Source organism: Lampetra fluviatilis, chromosome 29 (genome assembly GCF_964198595.1).
Source record: "Lampetra fluviatilis chromosome 29, kcLamFluv1.1, whole genome shotgun sequence".
Lineage (NCBI taxonomy): Eukaryota > Metazoa > Chordata > Hyperoartia > Petromyzontiformes > Petromyzontidae > Lampetra > Lampetra fluviatilis.
Genome location: NC_136303.1, coordinates 2,092,391 through 2,108,503, shown reverse-complemented (window position 1 = coordinate 2,108,503; position 16,113 = coordinate 2,092,391). Strand labels below are relative to the sequence as shown.

The following is a 16,113-nucleotide window of genomic DNA, read 5'->3' as shown; positions in this document are numbered from 1 at the left end:
GGGAAATAATAAAATAATAAAAATTTAACAATAAAATTATCACGACGTTTGAAATTGCACCTGATGATGATTGCTTGTGTTGCAATCGAAACGTGGTGAGCTTTTTATTGTTTTATTTTTATTATTTTATTATTTCCCTTCTACGTGACTTTACCGAAAGAACCAATAATATCAATCTATGTTGTTTTGTCACTGACAGGGGACAGTGAGGTGGTGATCGGTGAGCAGTTCTCTTCACTAGACGCGTTTGGGTTCACTCCCCAGGTCAGATCCACGCCCTTTTACGTGACAAAGTTTCATTTGTGATAACGGGAATCATTTAGTTATTTGGTAATATCTTTCTACGACTTTTGTTTCTGGAGTTTTCGCAAACCGACAAACAAACGTCGTTTAATAAGTTAATAGTGATCCGATGATAAGAATAATAATGGTTTGTTTTCAGTGAGTTTTTAGGCAAACACAGTGGCAAACAGACATCTTTAGAATCTGACTGCCTCTAACATTGCAACTGAACTCAAGGACGCCAACTTCCCCCAGCTCAATGCCCAGTACACGAGTCAATGAAAATGTTAACCAGCATTGCTCAGTGCACATAAGACCCCCCCCCTATAATCCCTTCCCTCTTGCCGAACAAAAGGTCACACTTTCAATCTAACGTACATCTCCGTACATGGGCCCTGCATATGAATTTTCCCATCGCTCTATGCAGCGTATTATTAGGAGTAGTGCAGCATGTGTTTAACAAGTCCACGCTCTGATGGAAATTGAAACTGGTCCGGTTTGCCTGTTGAAATAAATGCTGTTGGAAACCATTTGTTTTTTTTAAGCCTCAGGGGCAGCCAGACAAAAATGTATTGCTTTTGAAGTTTACACAGTGAAATACAACCATTTCTATACTTATTAGTTATTCATCATATGTTTGTCTGTCTCAGCATCAGTACTGTGTCTTAATATACCTATGGTCATCAATATGTGCCCGTTGCATCTGCTGCTGGATGAAGGCCTACATACACCATGTGGGTTATTCGACCACACTTCGCCAAGCTGGTCAGAGCTGGTTGGTAAAGGTGGGCAGCGTAGACACGAGAGCAAAGAGGTGCGGTACAACAATGGATTCGTTTTTCCGCACTGGAATCTGCTGCACGGATGGTAGCCCCAAAGCAGCAGCCTCTAGCACCTATTCGTGCGCGGTGGTTTCCCATCTCAGAAATGTCCAGGCTCAATACTTGCTTAGCTTCTGAGATATTGTCCATATCGGATGCGTGCCGGGTGCCAATCTCCTCGTAAGTCTGGCAATGCGCCTGTTTAGCTACATTCAACAGAGCAATGAGTCAGATGCTGAAAGATGAGCCACTTTCATCACGAGGAGCTGTTGCTCTGATCATGTTCGTAAGCGGTCACTCGGTCTCCGGTGACACGAGTGTGCGTGTGCGTGTGCTCGTGTCGAAAATATGAACCGGTCCTGGGCCTCCCCTAGGTCAACTCAGCCTTAAGCGAGTAAACAATTGGTGTGTAAACATCAGCAGCATTTGGGAGACAAAGGTGGCCAGGCGTGGTGTTGACCGCCCAGCATCTCGAGTTCCATGCGGGCCTGAATAGGTATTTTCTGACAGCACTTGCCCCAACAGTCAATTAAAGACGACATGGGGGATATTTGCCTTTGTGTATGGCGTAAAGGGAGTGGCGGCACAGTGGTTTGCACACTCAAGTTCAAGTTCATTTCAAGTTCATTTATTTGGTGTAGCCCTGTGAGCCATTCGGCTCTTGAATCGGGTGCAACCGCAACAAACAAAAAACAAAAACATGAACAAGAATACATCTTATAGTGACTATATGCAAACAGAAAATCCAAGAAAAGACAGCAACATATTTCAGAAAAAGCACCGTACACCAACACTGTGTGCAAAAATCCAAGTGGGATGCCAGTCAAACAACAACAACCACAAGACCACTTAGATTAATGCCATCAGTCTAACTCTGTACTACAACAAACAAACATGGCCAAACCAAAAAACGTATCGAAAATCACTTAAATAAAGCCATAAAAGCAATGAAACAGTGGTCATAGGAACTGTGACCGAATTTTCACAATAAACGACGTAAACAACATGTACTAGCAAACTCTGCAGCCATAGCTGGCTGCATGAGTCACTCCACAACAGTAGGAGCATCAGTCGGAGTATCAACATTTTTTAATGCACCTTTAAGATCAGCACACTAAATCAAAACACACTGCTGCGCTGCGAACTGGGCCACCCGAGTTGAATTCCCAGTGAGTACCTGATGCAGTGTGTAAACACCGGCACAGAGGGAGACAAATGCAGCCTAGCGTGGTGTTGGCAATCACCAACCACACGATTGCCATGCCGACCTTTATAAGCGCTCGCTAACAGCCTGATAAAGGCACCACATGGGAGCCCTGTGTCATTGTGCTACTGTACGCCTTTGGTATATTCACCTGAATTTCGTGAGTCACTCTACAGGTGTCCCTGAGCTAGCAACACAACTTGACCCAATGCTGCAGGGTTTCCTTTGCAGAAATAAAAAATATTAACTCAGCTTTGTAAATTATCCCAGATGGTTAGACTTCTCTCATTATTACCCATCCAATTACGAAGCAGCTTCTGTGATCTGACATTTAGGTTATTGATTTGGTCGTTGGCAAGATGGCGAGTGAAAGTGAATTCTGTTAGGATTTTGTTAAATGAGTGGGTTAGAACGGTAGTGTCATTTTTACATTTTGTAAAAAAAAAAAATCCATCTCAAATGGTACCAGCAAGTGACGTATCCGGTCTTCTTACATTGGACTTTGAAATCCCCTCTTGGAACCACACCGATTGTTGGAAGCTTAATGAGTGAGATGCACACATGCATTATTAATGATTTATTAAAAGCAATACAAGCGACCGTCACCAGGCGGAACCGCAACAGCAGGAGGACAACTGCAGCTGATGACAGTCACTTGTGTTGCGATCGAAACGTCGTGATTTAATTAAATTAATTTCATTTTATACCTACGTGACTTTACCGAAAGAACCAAAGAGTATGGATCACTTCAAATCTAGATTAAGACCGTGTGATTTTAGTCAAACGAACCCAAACAAAAATAGCTTTAATAACATTCGGATAATCTGCCATAGAGTGGACACCAGGCCTCCACCAATTGCCATCGTCTTGAAGGTCAAACTCTGTTTTACGTTTCGCTGCCTTAGTCATAACGTCCACCGCTGGGTTGTAAAACTGAATAACACGTGGCACTGTGACCGAAATGCCAACAAATCATGTCAGTCCACCACAGTGGACATGCATTTTGCTTGACCCCAGCTGGTGCTGACACGAGTGGAAGAAAGCTTCATAGCTCATCAGATTGTTCCAGCTGAGATGGAATGTCTACGGCTATTATTCACAAGAGGCTTAACCATTCCACAAGAGCTCCTCCTTACCTCCGTTACGTGAGGTTTGTGAACCAGATAAAAAAACAATTTGAAGCCAAAACCTTTGTTTAAGAATACAGGATGTCCTTGTTTGCCCACTCTCACACAAACACCCATTTTCTCTAATTGAAAATAAAAAAACGAACTGCTGATGTGCATTATGGCTGGAGTATGTAACACGTTTGGCTGCCACATGAACCACTGTTGTATGATCATACGGCAGCCCAGACGTGTTTTCCTGTTCCCTAATTATTTCTCCTGGAACGACCAAACCAGCACATCTCAGGCAACAAGGCGACATCGCGTTCAACAGCGGGGATGACGGCTCATGCGACCACAGCAGGTCGGTTTGGCACTGCACCAATTCCTCCTCCAAAGAACTCTGGCAATGCACCCCGGTATTACACGTGTTCTACAAACCATTGTCTGTAAAATCCCCTAGAGTAAATCAACATTAATACGAGTATCACGAGTATTGCTCCGTGAGGCCTGTGTTGTTTACAATTTTCACCGGGTTATATTTAGATCACTTCATCGAGATCAATTAATGCAAACAATTAAGGGTTGTTGTTTTTTCCCCCCGTCACCTGAACCCCCTACGTCACGCGTTGTGGAAAATCCCCGGGATGCCCCCACAGAACAATGCCTCGTGCCGCAGTGCGCAGGCTTCACGGCAATTTGTCTCCTTCGCTGACAATGTTGTCCGTCTCCTTCACAAATCCGTCCATCCACAGAAACAGTTACGTGCGAGCATTACTTTGACAAGCCCATCGGCCGCGCAGCCTTCGAGGAGTGCGTCATTCCAGCAGATTCAACACGCAGCGTCTCATCAGCAGTCTGGCTTGGTTAAATCAATGCCGGTGAACTGCAGATCTTAAACGCAATGATCCTCTCATTTACGACATGGTGTCCTCTACTCTTCAATACAGGTTCGGGTTTGTGAGTGAGTTTTCGACCAACGACATTCGCATATTGTGGCATCCTCCTCACCCTGTGACATTACAAATGGCACAATTCAGCCCACACCTCCGCTAGCTTGATGCTCAATGACCCTTCTATACCCCCCCCCCCCAGAAAGGACAGTCGAATAGAAAGGACGCAGTCACGCAGGGCAGCCTCTTATGAAGGCAGTGGGTCCACAAAACCATAACATGCCGTGCCCTTTATTGGGATTGACATTCACTTCGAGAGGAAGGCATTTGCAGTTCAATCTTTCATGGGCATGCTCCTGAGTTCAAGGAACGATAATTCTGAAAACAGTATTGCGATGTGGGCAGCATATCATTCTGCTCATACAGTATTGACACAACCATGCATTTACATAGAACACGCTTTTTGTCGGTTTAAATATTAAACGTAAATTTATTAGAATAATTTGCATGCACAAATAGCCAGTACACATGTAATAAACATACTTTAATAAGATATCCAACACCACACCTGTTTTTTAAATCCTGGACATATTAAATAATTGTGAGTGGTTTTAATTTTAGCGATGTTCTAGAAGGGCTAGAAAGATAACATTTGGCACATATATAATTAAGTCCCATGTTTCTAACTACAAATAAAATAAACCGAAATTTTTAATTTGGGTTCCCAAGGATTACTGCCAAGTTGTTGAATAGTTTAGCAGAATCCACCTAAGATTATTCATTCCTTTAAAGTCTTGTAATAAACACGTGATAATATACAATTCCGTCATCAGAGAGCAAAGTAACTTAACTTGTCTTCTTTTAAGTGTGACAAGTGTTTTTTACAGCCCATTATCAATTCACTTATAGGTGAAGGCTATAAGTGAATTGATAATGGGCTGCACCAGATAATTTATGGGGCGTGTTTAACCATACTTCACCACGCTGGTCACTGTGGGTTGAAGGGGGGAGCCCAGGACATCCGTGACAAAATATCACTCGGCAATGAAACTCAGGTCTCTGGGTGCGGATGATAGTCAGCTAACCACCACAAGAACTACCACTGCTCCACCATAATGTGTTACTGCTGGTAATCAGCTACTAGCAATGCTGTGTACACATCATGAGAGCAGCCACAAGACTTTGATAATGAGGCTTAAAACATAAGCACACAATATACACTGACACTAATTGTCCATCCCACCATTCATGTATTACGGCACAATTCTACTCTATGTGCAAATGTAATGGCCTTCAAAAAAATATATGTAAACAGACAGAAACGTGTATTTATATCCTTCAATCTTAAAAAATAAAAATTGACCGTCCATGATTGCCGGCCACTGCTGTGTTCGCAGTAGGGGTGAGGGCATGAGAGCTGTCGCTGCCATACCTCGAGCAGACGGGAGCGTGGCGAGTCGCTGACAGCTTCGAGCCTCGAGTGCTCTCCACTCGTGAACGTGTCGCTATTATACACCGCGCTATGGCAACGCACGCGACACTCGGAAAAGGGGCTCGGCACGCAGAACCACAACAGCAAACAGCAGCTCACGTTGCACAACCGCCGGTTCTTGGAGGTCGCCGTTCTCTTCTGCGGTCACGTGCACATTCAGAGGCGATTGAGACTTACTCTCAAAGAACCTTGCTCTATTGCACGTGTGATAAAGAGTTGCCTCTGAGATGTATCACTTATTTGCACTCACCCTCCCACCCACAACACCATTGCCATCGCGACTTTCCACACCCACGTTTCACAACAGCAAAGGAGAAGGTCTGGGGGGGGGGGGTGTGGCATCGGCGTTCACTGAGAGCGCGCCGGCCGGCATGGGCAGCGGAGGCGTGCGAATCTTTGCGCAACAGCGCGAACCTGTAACCAGGCACCATCCTAGAAACGCCACAACTTGACTTGGTTGGCGACTCGAGCTCTATGCAATGCTCGATGAGGGTTTCCAACGCCTCTCGGTCGCGTGGGCTGTTTGACTATACAGTACTTGGTCAGTGCGGGTTTGTCTGACTCGAAGGAGGAGGTGGGGGGGGGGGTGCCCCAGGACCCGTTCAGATATCACTCGCCACTGATATCAGCCGTGGTCAGAAATCGATCTCATAGGTGCAGTGTGCTAACCAGTGTGCTAACCAGTGTGCTAACCAGTGTGCTAACCAGTGTGCTAACCAGTGTGCTAACCAGTGTGCTAACCAGTGCACAACCGTTCCAGACCCCAATTGTGCACGATCCTCAATGACAATTATCACGCATTTATGTTCCAGGCATAACCATTGTATTATCTTTATTTTACACAAGTGATTTCTCACATATGATGCATTATATATTTAATAAATAACACTTTGGTGACAGTGGCTAAAGATGGCCTGTCATTTTTTTCTTATTTGTAATCTAGTTGCGAGTCAAATTTGGATTTTGGCAGACACTGAAACGAAATACTTCTCTTGTGAATGTAGTCACAGCATTCTAAACATCCCACTTCACAGTTAAACGTGCTTCTTTATTCATTCTAAACAAACCGTAGTGACATCTGCAAACATTTAAATGACATTTAGATGTAATTTTCCACGTTCATTTTCACATATAAAAGATTTTAGATTCAATTGTTACCCACCTCAAGGAAAACTCGGTCCGAATTGCACGACAAACTACCTTAACATGACTACATTGAGGCACATCAATAATCATCAACTGTGGCGAAATCATGGTAAAATAACCTCCCAATACCCGCAAAGCATGGGGAAGCCTTCATCCAGGGCTGCGCATGTATGGTACGTATATGTGCTCACAAACTCTATGAACCTTCAAAACATGTTAAACTAAACTATGTAGAACTCAAGACAGTAATTATAAAGCATAGATTTCTGTTCATATGATTGTGGTTATGGTTGTACTTTATGAATCCCGAATCTCTGACATTACATACAATGAAACAAGAAAAGGTAAAAAAAAGAAAAAAACAGCAATGTAATACAATACACTATTAGACATTATTGTAAAAAATAAATCAAAAGTCCATCCCATGTGTTCGTGAATTTTGTAATATTTAAGGCAGGAAATGGCAGGAAATTTATTTTCAAATTCAGATTTTCTTTCTGGGGGGGGGACTCCAGACCCCCTGGAAGATTTAGTCCCCCCAATGTTGACTCTCTGACTACAGCCTTGGTAGAACTTACTGCTTATTTAACCAGGTAAGGCCCACTGAGCAATCTAGCTTATTTTAGAAGCGACCTGGCCACAATTGATAGCTCAACTAAGTGGCGTATCGCGTGGAAAGTCAATGCGGCCAAATACTCTAAAGGCGCATTGTATATGTGGAGGGACAAACCGGAGGACCCGGAGAAAAATCCACGTGACCACGGGGAAAACATTAAAACTCCAAATATACAGCAGACGTCAGGGTCGGGATCTAAGCCACAAACTCATGTATACCAGGCGAGGTAGTTAACATCTCGCCACCATGTTCCCGACAGAAAAAGGCAGCTCATTTAAACACCCCCTGCTTCACATCTCCAGGGCTCCAGGCTCATTTAGACACCCCCTGCTTCACATCTCCAGTGCTCCAAGCTCCGACATCGCATCCAAAAGACGACGAAGTATCCTTCCTTCAACGAGTCATCCGCACTGGACGTGCAGTTTTTCTAAGTGGGTCCTTGGAGTGACAATGTCGCATCGCAAAGTAGCTGCGTCTCCCCCCTGCACCGACACAGACAACCCAGTCGTGGATTCCAGAGGGGGCCCGCCAAGACTCCATTATGGCGGGTTTGACAAAGTGACGGTGGCTACTCGGGGCAGCATCCTGTTCGGCGGGAAGAGGTACTGCCCAGAGCGTACGATAAGTTTGGACACCGCAACCCGCACCTCTTTGGTCCTGAGTCCGTATACGAGAGGGTCCAAGACTGGGGGCAGCGTGACGAACAGGATCTGAGCCGTTACCTGCGGGAGACAAAGACAAATATCCCCCGTATAGCCTTAACAGACAGTTGGGGCAAGTGCTGTTAGCAAGTCGCGCCTATGAAGGCCAGCACAGTACACGAGGGGGTGGGTGGCCAGCACCACACCCGACCGCCTTTGTCTCTCCAGTGGTGATGTTTTTACCTAACGCACCAGCTGCTCATTTGAGGCTGAGTCTACCTCGGAGAAGAGGCCCAGGACCGGTTCAGATAATTGTCACTGGTGTTGGCCGTGAGCGGGAATCGAACCCGGGTGACCAGGTTCGTAGCGCAGCGTGCTAACCGCTACACTACCTATACACGCAGCATTGTGGCATTGTCATCCATTGAAACGTCAAGGAACACATTGGCTAAACTAATAGCCTTCTGTATTCATATGCTGTACACCTACTGTGTATGTAATGTACATGCACAGCACGTTCATTGCCAAACCCACTGCTGGATGAAGGCAACCCCAAGCCGTGTGGGTCACGGGGTTTATGTGACCATACTTCAGCATGCTGGTCAGTACAAGTTGGAGACGGCAGAGCAGAGCCGGCCCAGCCACTAAGCGACCCTTGCAATTGTAAAGGGCCCCGTGGCCAGCAGAGGGCCCCCTAGAGTCACTGCTAGCGAGTGGGTGAAAACAATCATACATCAAAGGTGCCTCCAACCAAATTTTGCTTAGGGCCCCCAAAGGTCTAGGGCCGGTTCTGCGGCAGAGTGTGTAGATGTTGGGGCATAATACCTGTACAGTCAGAGTGATTGAAGCAGTGCTCATCATCTGAGCCGTTGGGTGGAAATTTATCGTTACCATTGCTGGGGCGAATCTCTCCATTGGAAGAAAAAAAAAACACTGTTGACTTCCCCGCAAAGTGGTACTAATTCTAACTATCCTGATTTGAAGCTTTCGTGACTGCAGGAAATCCATACTCGTTGCTTCTTTCGGTAAAGTCACGTAGGTATAAAATAAAATAAATCACGACGTTTCGGGCGCAACACAAGCGTCTATCATCATGGCTTTCCCACCTGATGATGGACGCTTGTGTTGCGGCCGAAACGTCGTGATTTATTTTAATTTTAACTAACCTCGGAGTTACGATGGGCTGAGTCAACCACCAATAAAGATTTGAACTGGCTTCCTCTCCCGCTGACGACACAGCCCAGCAGCAGCAGCTTGCAGCAGCAGCCTGTCACATCAGCTGAAGCAGCAGCCTGTCACAACAGCTGAAGCAGCAGCATGTCACATCAGCTGTATGCATTGGTGGTCGGCCATCCAAGCACCGTGCAGACTCAACACCGACTTAGCTTCTAAGATCAGACGAGATCGAGCGCATTACAAGGTGATTTGGTCCAGGTGATCATCGGATATAAATTATGGATGTATTTGCCGTACACTGTCAAGGGATACATCCTATCTTGATTTGAAGCTTTCGTGACTGCAGGAATCCATACTCTTTGGTTCTTTCGGTAAAGTCACGTATCTAGCCTTGTTGTAACAGCTCTCTCGCTAGTTCAGCAGTTCCACTGCTGGATTATATTTTTTTCCACGTGATGACGACCGCTATTGTGTTGCGATCGAAACGTCGTGATTTATTTTATTGTATACCTACGTGACTTTACCGAAAGAATCAAAGAGTAGGGATACATCCTGTTGGGTGGCGCAACGGTTATTTATGTAGTTGTTTTTCATTTATTTATTTTTTTACCTACGTGACTTTACCGACAAAAACTAAAGAGTATGAATCCTTGCAGTCACGAAAACTTCAATTCTAGAATTCAAATGTAGGGTTATCTATTTATGTATACAACCTAGCTTCCAATCGACACGTTGAAGGTTCAAACCATGCTCGGAGGCTTACACAGCTTTTCATCTCTATGGGGTTCATTAAACGCGCAGGGCTTTGTGAGTAGTCAATTGAGCTTAACCGATTGGTGGACTCATCCCTTGGCAGAGGAATGTGGACATTTAAACGCTGGCTCTGGACTGTAAAACAGGAGGCATCATTGCCGTGTTCGTTTGAGCGAAAGACGAACAATATTTTAAAATATCGTAAAGCATAGGTCGGGTAGTGTAAATATACTTTTATTTTTTTATGTGGAAGGACTGCTACATGAAGGAGATCATATCGTCGACTCATGCATCTTGTTATTTATGTTCTCCACAACGACGCTCTTGAATATTTCGTTACATATATATGTCACAATGCGTTCGCGTGTGTCAGGAACACACGTACGTTTGTAAAATAAATGTCTTAATTTTCTTTAATGGGATTGTTTGGTTTTCATTGGTTTCCATGAGTATGCTAAACAGCACAATGGCATCATCAATCATCTTCGCCGTTGTCAACAAACTGCGACTCCCCTTACAAGGGGCAGACATCGCCACCTGCTGCATTTCTTAGTAAACAAATATTGGTGATGCCGTTTTGGTAGTGAGTTGTGCACAAAGCACAATTAACATTCCACTCAAATTAATCATCGTTAGCGTTGCTGTCGAAAACAAATATATATAAATAAACAGACATGTCCCCTTGATATAGCAATCTCTCCACATACAGTTTAGTTAAAAATATGTCATCTTATTTAAAAAAGTTTTACTGGCTGGCTGGCTGGAGCACGGGCGAGCGAGTGCGCAGTGGTGACGTCACCGCGCACATCTGCGTGATGACGTCGCCCGCATCCCACAACGTTGAGCCGGATTTGTACGTCATGACGTCACGCCCCCTCCGCCCCCACCATCCGTCCCAACCGTGTATCCCGCGCAAATAAGCCGTCAGTCTTGGTTCGTCTCTTACAAAACACAACACAAATATAACGGGGCATTTCTCGCCTTGAACCGGGGCCCATATCGTAAAGAAAGAGAGGGACCCCCCTCCCCCACCGCCACTTTTGCCTGCAAGATCGACAGTTCACGAGCAATAATAATGATAAATAAAAAAAACTGATAATTATATTATCAGTGGTGGTCGCTTGCTTAAAAACCGCGAAGCTGTGCAACAAACGGGCCACGAGGATGTCCCCCCACCTGAAGTTTGTGGACGAACGGGGGGTCAAAGCACGGGTCAAGAAACGGAGCGATTCCTGCCAAACTCCACGTGCAGTAGAAGAGCAGAAACACCATCACCTGCACCGGGCAAAGGTTCAACAACCCCATCAGCCGAAAATGTCATCGCGCTCATCTCAGCCAAGTTCAGAGCACATTCAGGCTGCAGCGACTGTTTCATGAACATCCCATGTGAACAGTTGACACCGGGAGAAGTTTTTAAAAAAAATATTATTGGAGGTGGTGAAAGTTGAAAACATTGTTGAGAGTTAAAAGTTATACTGGTAGGAACCTCCTGGTTGCACCAGCCCACAGGGGATTATTGTGTCCGTCGTGCAGGGAGGGGCTGGGTGGGGAGGGAGGGGCTGGGTGGGGAGGGTGGGGAGGGGTGGAGCTGGGTGGGAAGGGGCTGGGTGGGGAGGGTGGGGAGGGGCTGGGTGGGGGTGGGAGGGGTGGGACTGGGTGGGGAAGGGCTGGGTGGGGAGGGACTGGTCACCCCGTGGTGCCCTTATAAAACTCAACGTTTAACCTACTCACGCCGGCTTGTGCCCGCCCTCACAGTTGGGCATATTTGCGGAATACACCACGCCGCCGTTGACCCTGGCCATTGACCGAGCAACCCAACGTTCCTACCAGCTCCCTCCGCAGGAATGTGTTTATGCTGAAAAGCCTCCTCATTCAAGTCTCAAAATTAACACGAATTAATCGTTGATGCTGCGTTGGCAGTGTCGAACAAATAACAACAAAAACTCAATAAATTTGTCAATAACACTGCGGCCCTTGGGCAAAATATTTTGAGCAACGGCCCTTCATCATGACGCACAAACTCGCTCCGATATTCTTGCAATTGAGGATGTTTGGTCATTTCCATTGACAGAGCGTTTGGCATGTGGGTTGTCATCTAGGAGTAGCTGGAGAAAGCGCACAGATACGAGGTGTCTAATGTTCAACGCTTGATACAGATACGTCCACAATGTATTGCTGGACTGCCAACTCCTGAGCACTATCCCCTCCCTCCCTCATTGTGCCTCTGTGTGTATATTCATCAGTGGGATGAATATAGGGGACTCGTAGTAAAACCTCCCACACATAAGGGGAAAAAAATGCTCAAAGCTCGCAGATTCAATTCTCCTGCCAATGTGCATCATCATGGTCCACCCAGTGTGACTCACGGTTTGTATAATCCAACCGAGCTATTGTTACACAACCCCTTGTCGATGTTTTGGGTTTCCCTAGCAACAAAATGTCGCACGAGAGACTCGTGACACATCTATCAACATTCACTGTTGAATGGAAAAGCTTAAGCCTTTTTAATTGAATAAAGCCACCCAGTAGCAGGCAACACGCCCAAACCATGCACCAGTGATCAAGACAAATCTACGTCAAAAGAGTGGCGACTGCCATGTATATATGTTGAATGATGACATTGGGCAGATATATACCAGCGATTCCAGGTATACATTAAAGATCCTGTATCAGTTTAGTGTGTGCTACACTTGGTCAATTGTAGGGTCACATTGGGGCTGTCTAGAAACTGTCCCGAGGTTCATTTGGCGACTTTCCCATTTTAAGCGACAAACGCCACCTACCCCGCGCCTCCGCAACGGTAGATTGCAGGCGTCGCTCCACGCCCGGCTGATCGCCCCCTTGGTCATGGGAAACGTCAAAATTCCCACCACTCTTCGATTTAAAGCTTTCGTGACTGCAGGGATTCATCAGACAGCGTCTCCCCGACAGACCTGGTCTTCACCTGAGGACGGCTGCTTGCGTTGTGGCCGAAACGTCGTGAGAATTATTTTATTATGTTTTATTTTTATTATTTTATTATTTCCCTTCTACGTGACTTTACCGAAAGAACCAAGAAGATGAATCCCACCACTCTCTCAAGATAAGCAACAGACACACGCACACAAGCGGGGCACCACCCAGTGCCGGATTATCCTAGTAACAAAAGTAGCTACATGTGTAGTAGCTACGGGCCCCCGCACTTTCAAGGGCCCCGCGCTAAATGCTTTCAAGATATCAATTCCGGTTCAGTGATTCCGCACTTGCTCTATTACCATAGTACTATATCGCCTGCAACTTTTATGTACGACTGGGTGTTTAAGGTTAGCGATTTGTCGTATTATCTGGCTGTATCACAAATGTAAAAATACAATTACTTTACTATGCAAGTAAAAAAAATTGTGTTTGAATGTTTTATTTTTTATTTAGTGCCCCTTTATAACACCATATGCTACAGGCCCCGCACTGGCTCAATCCAGCACTGGCACCACCCCCATCCCACTACACGTGACGGGCAGTGAAGACGATAGAATCGAGCGCAACTTGTATTTTTTTTAAGTTCCATCCGCCGTTACCTGGGTGGTGCACGTACGTATGGCTTTGGAGCGACTCTCCCCGTACCCGGGCGTGCAAAGCACGCGCAGGATCTGCACGTACGAGAAGACCATGCACCCGATGGCCGGCAGGAGCAGCGCGGAGGAGACAACGGCCACACCGATCTCGATGGCCATGGTGCGAGGGCACGTGAACCTAGAGAGCGCCACCACGTCGCAGTAGACGCCGCCCATGAGCGTGTCGGCGCAGAGGTTCTCTCTCGACGACAGCAGCGTAACGAGGAGGGCCGAGGCGAGGCACACGACCAGGGCACCGCACGTCGCCTTCTCTGTGAGACGGTTCGTGACGAGTGCCGGGTAGCGCAGGGGCAGGCAAACGGCGATGTAGCGGTCGAGGGCCATGAGACCCAGGGCGAGCACCTCGCTGAAGGTGGTGAAGTAGACGAAGAACGACTGGGCGAGGCAGCTGGCGACGCCGATCCTGCGCATCCGCCCTGCGCTGGCGCTGAGGACGAACACGAGACCCGAGACGGACGCCAGGAGATTGAGCACGGAGAGGTAGAGGAAGTGGATGTACATGGGGCTGTGCAGCTTCGGGCTCAGAGCCACGGTGGCGATGAGCAGGCAGTTGAGGACGAGCGAGAGCACGAAGCACGACGCGCAGTAGATGTACATGGCCACGCCGCTCGCATCCGTGTCCGCCCTGAAGTACAGGAACACCGAGAAGGTGGCGTTCGGGTCGCGTACGTCGTCCCCTCCACTCCCGTTGCAGTTCACGGCCACGATGTCGTCGAACGCCATCGCTGCATGCTCCGAGAAGGGCGTCTCGGACTGGCGAGTGCTCGGGGTTGTCTCGAGTCGCGTTGCTTCGGGCGAGATTGACGCTATTCGCGAGGCGTGCGTTGTTTTTTTTTACGCAGCACCGGGCTGAACAAGGTCCCACGCGTGTCAAGACATACACCCCGCAAAGATACGAAAAGAGAAGCCTCTGTTTGGAAGTGTATCTTTCCGGTGAGAACAATTACCACGTTAGGCGCACCTTTAGCTTTTGGACTCAGGAATCGCACAAATAAATGAGATTGAACGAGCTGCACGGGATATTAAGTGTTCCAGCTACCAACTCGCAGCTCAGCCTCTGCTGCAACAGTCAATGCTGGCTAAACCTTGGCTGTTAAAATAAAGGGGCTGACGTCAACAGGTCACAAGCACGGCCACACAGGTATTCCTGGTCAATTAAACCCTTGAGCTATTCGTGTGTGTGTACGCATTAGCAGAGTGAAAACACACACTGACACGTGTGCAAAAAAAGGCTCATGACATGCAGGCCCATTTCTTTGTCGGAGCAAATCAAAACAATGAACCTATAAATTTACTGTTTTGTGTTGTTAATTAGTACTGTGCTTGAATTTTGGCTTATGGCGAGGATGCGGTCTTTCAGTGATGAACAGTGAAGGTTGCATGACCACTCTATCTCAGTTAAGAGGAAAATATATACGGTTAAATACAAATTCGCCAGATGACAAAACTGAAGTTTCAAATGGGATTAAGTAGTGCACTGGTTACCAACGAAGCTACATTAATGGTGGCGATATTGATCACGATTACCGACTTATTAATATAATTCTCTAACCTCACCGGAATATTTACCAAGGTGTAATGTGCACTCTCCACAATGACCAACTATATATCTAAATCAGCTGGAGCCATCCCTAAGTTCTTGAGTGACCACCATCCACTCTGAATCCCTCCCCTTCTCCCCACCCCCTGTGAAAACAGACGCCGTTCAGTGAAGATCGCTTCTTCTTTCTCGCTCTTCCCTCCCCTCTCATCATCACGCCTCTCATGCCCGACATCTTGGCCCGGTCCTTATCCCCACTCCCATTCCTGCCCAGGGTTCCTTCCTCCTTGACCCGTGCCGTGTGTCCGTCTTGGGCACTTCAGTCCCAGAATCCTCTTTCTTTAGCCATATATCGTGACATCGCTGGATGTCAACATGCTGGGTGTAGTACCGGCCCTAGAGGGGCCCGGTGAGCGCTGAATAATAGCGCTGGATGGCACCACGCTTTACGTGCAGCGCCGACCCTACAGGACAGTGTGTGTGGGTGCCGGCCGAAGGATGAGGTCATGTGAGGCCATGGCACTCTGGTTGACCCGGGAGGACACGTGACCAGTTAAGTTGACAAAGGGGCACCAAGAGGGGGCTAGGGGTGGTCACGTGATTGGGACCCAGATCCTTCCCGAGGATTCTGGAAGGTGGACGTAGCCAAGGGTGGAGCCGGCCACGCCACAGAGAATAGAAGCCGGGTCCCGAGAGGGACCGGGTTTGTTGTTCATCCTGGAAGAAACCCTTCATCTATGTTCTCCGTTCAACGAGTCTCCAACACGTGGACCTGGGTCGAAGTCCTTGGTCCCAGTCCGAAGCAGCAGTAAAATAGTAACTAGTGGAGCTC

General features: G+C 47.0%; 1 protein-coding gene across 1 annotated transcript; it reads right to left on the bottom strand.

Moving 5' to 3' along the window:
* Nucleotides 1-8,099: 8,099 nt before the first annotated feature.
* On the bottom strand, nucleotides 8,100-14,464 carry LOC144943045 (putative olfactory receptor 1F2). The gene is made up of 3 exons (XM_078870213.1): nucleotides 13,685-14,464; nucleotides 11,307-11,405; nucleotides 8,100-8,282 (listed from the first exon to the last, which is right to left on the bottom strand). Exons 1-3 carry the CDS (start codon nucleotides 14,462-14,464, stop codon nucleotides 8,100-8,102), a joined length of 1,062 nt encoding a protein of 353 aa, XP_078726339.1.
* Nucleotides 14,465-16,113: the final 1,649 nt, after the last annotated feature.

Bases quoted from the DNA above. Each gene is read 5' to 3' on its own strand.
- LOC144943045 (XM_078870213.1), bottom strand. From the start codon at position 14,464: ATGGCGTTCGACGACATCGTGGCCGTGAACTGCAACGGGAGTGGAGGG. The intron at 11,406-13,684 runs GTAACGGCGGAT...TGCCCGGTGCAG, and splicing joins TACGTACGTGCACCACCCAG to GTGATGGTGTTTCTGCTCTT. The intron at 8,283-11,306 runs GTGGGGGGACAT...TGTCTCCCGCAG, and splicing joins CGTTCGTCCACAAACTTCAG to GTAACGGCTCAGATCCTGTT.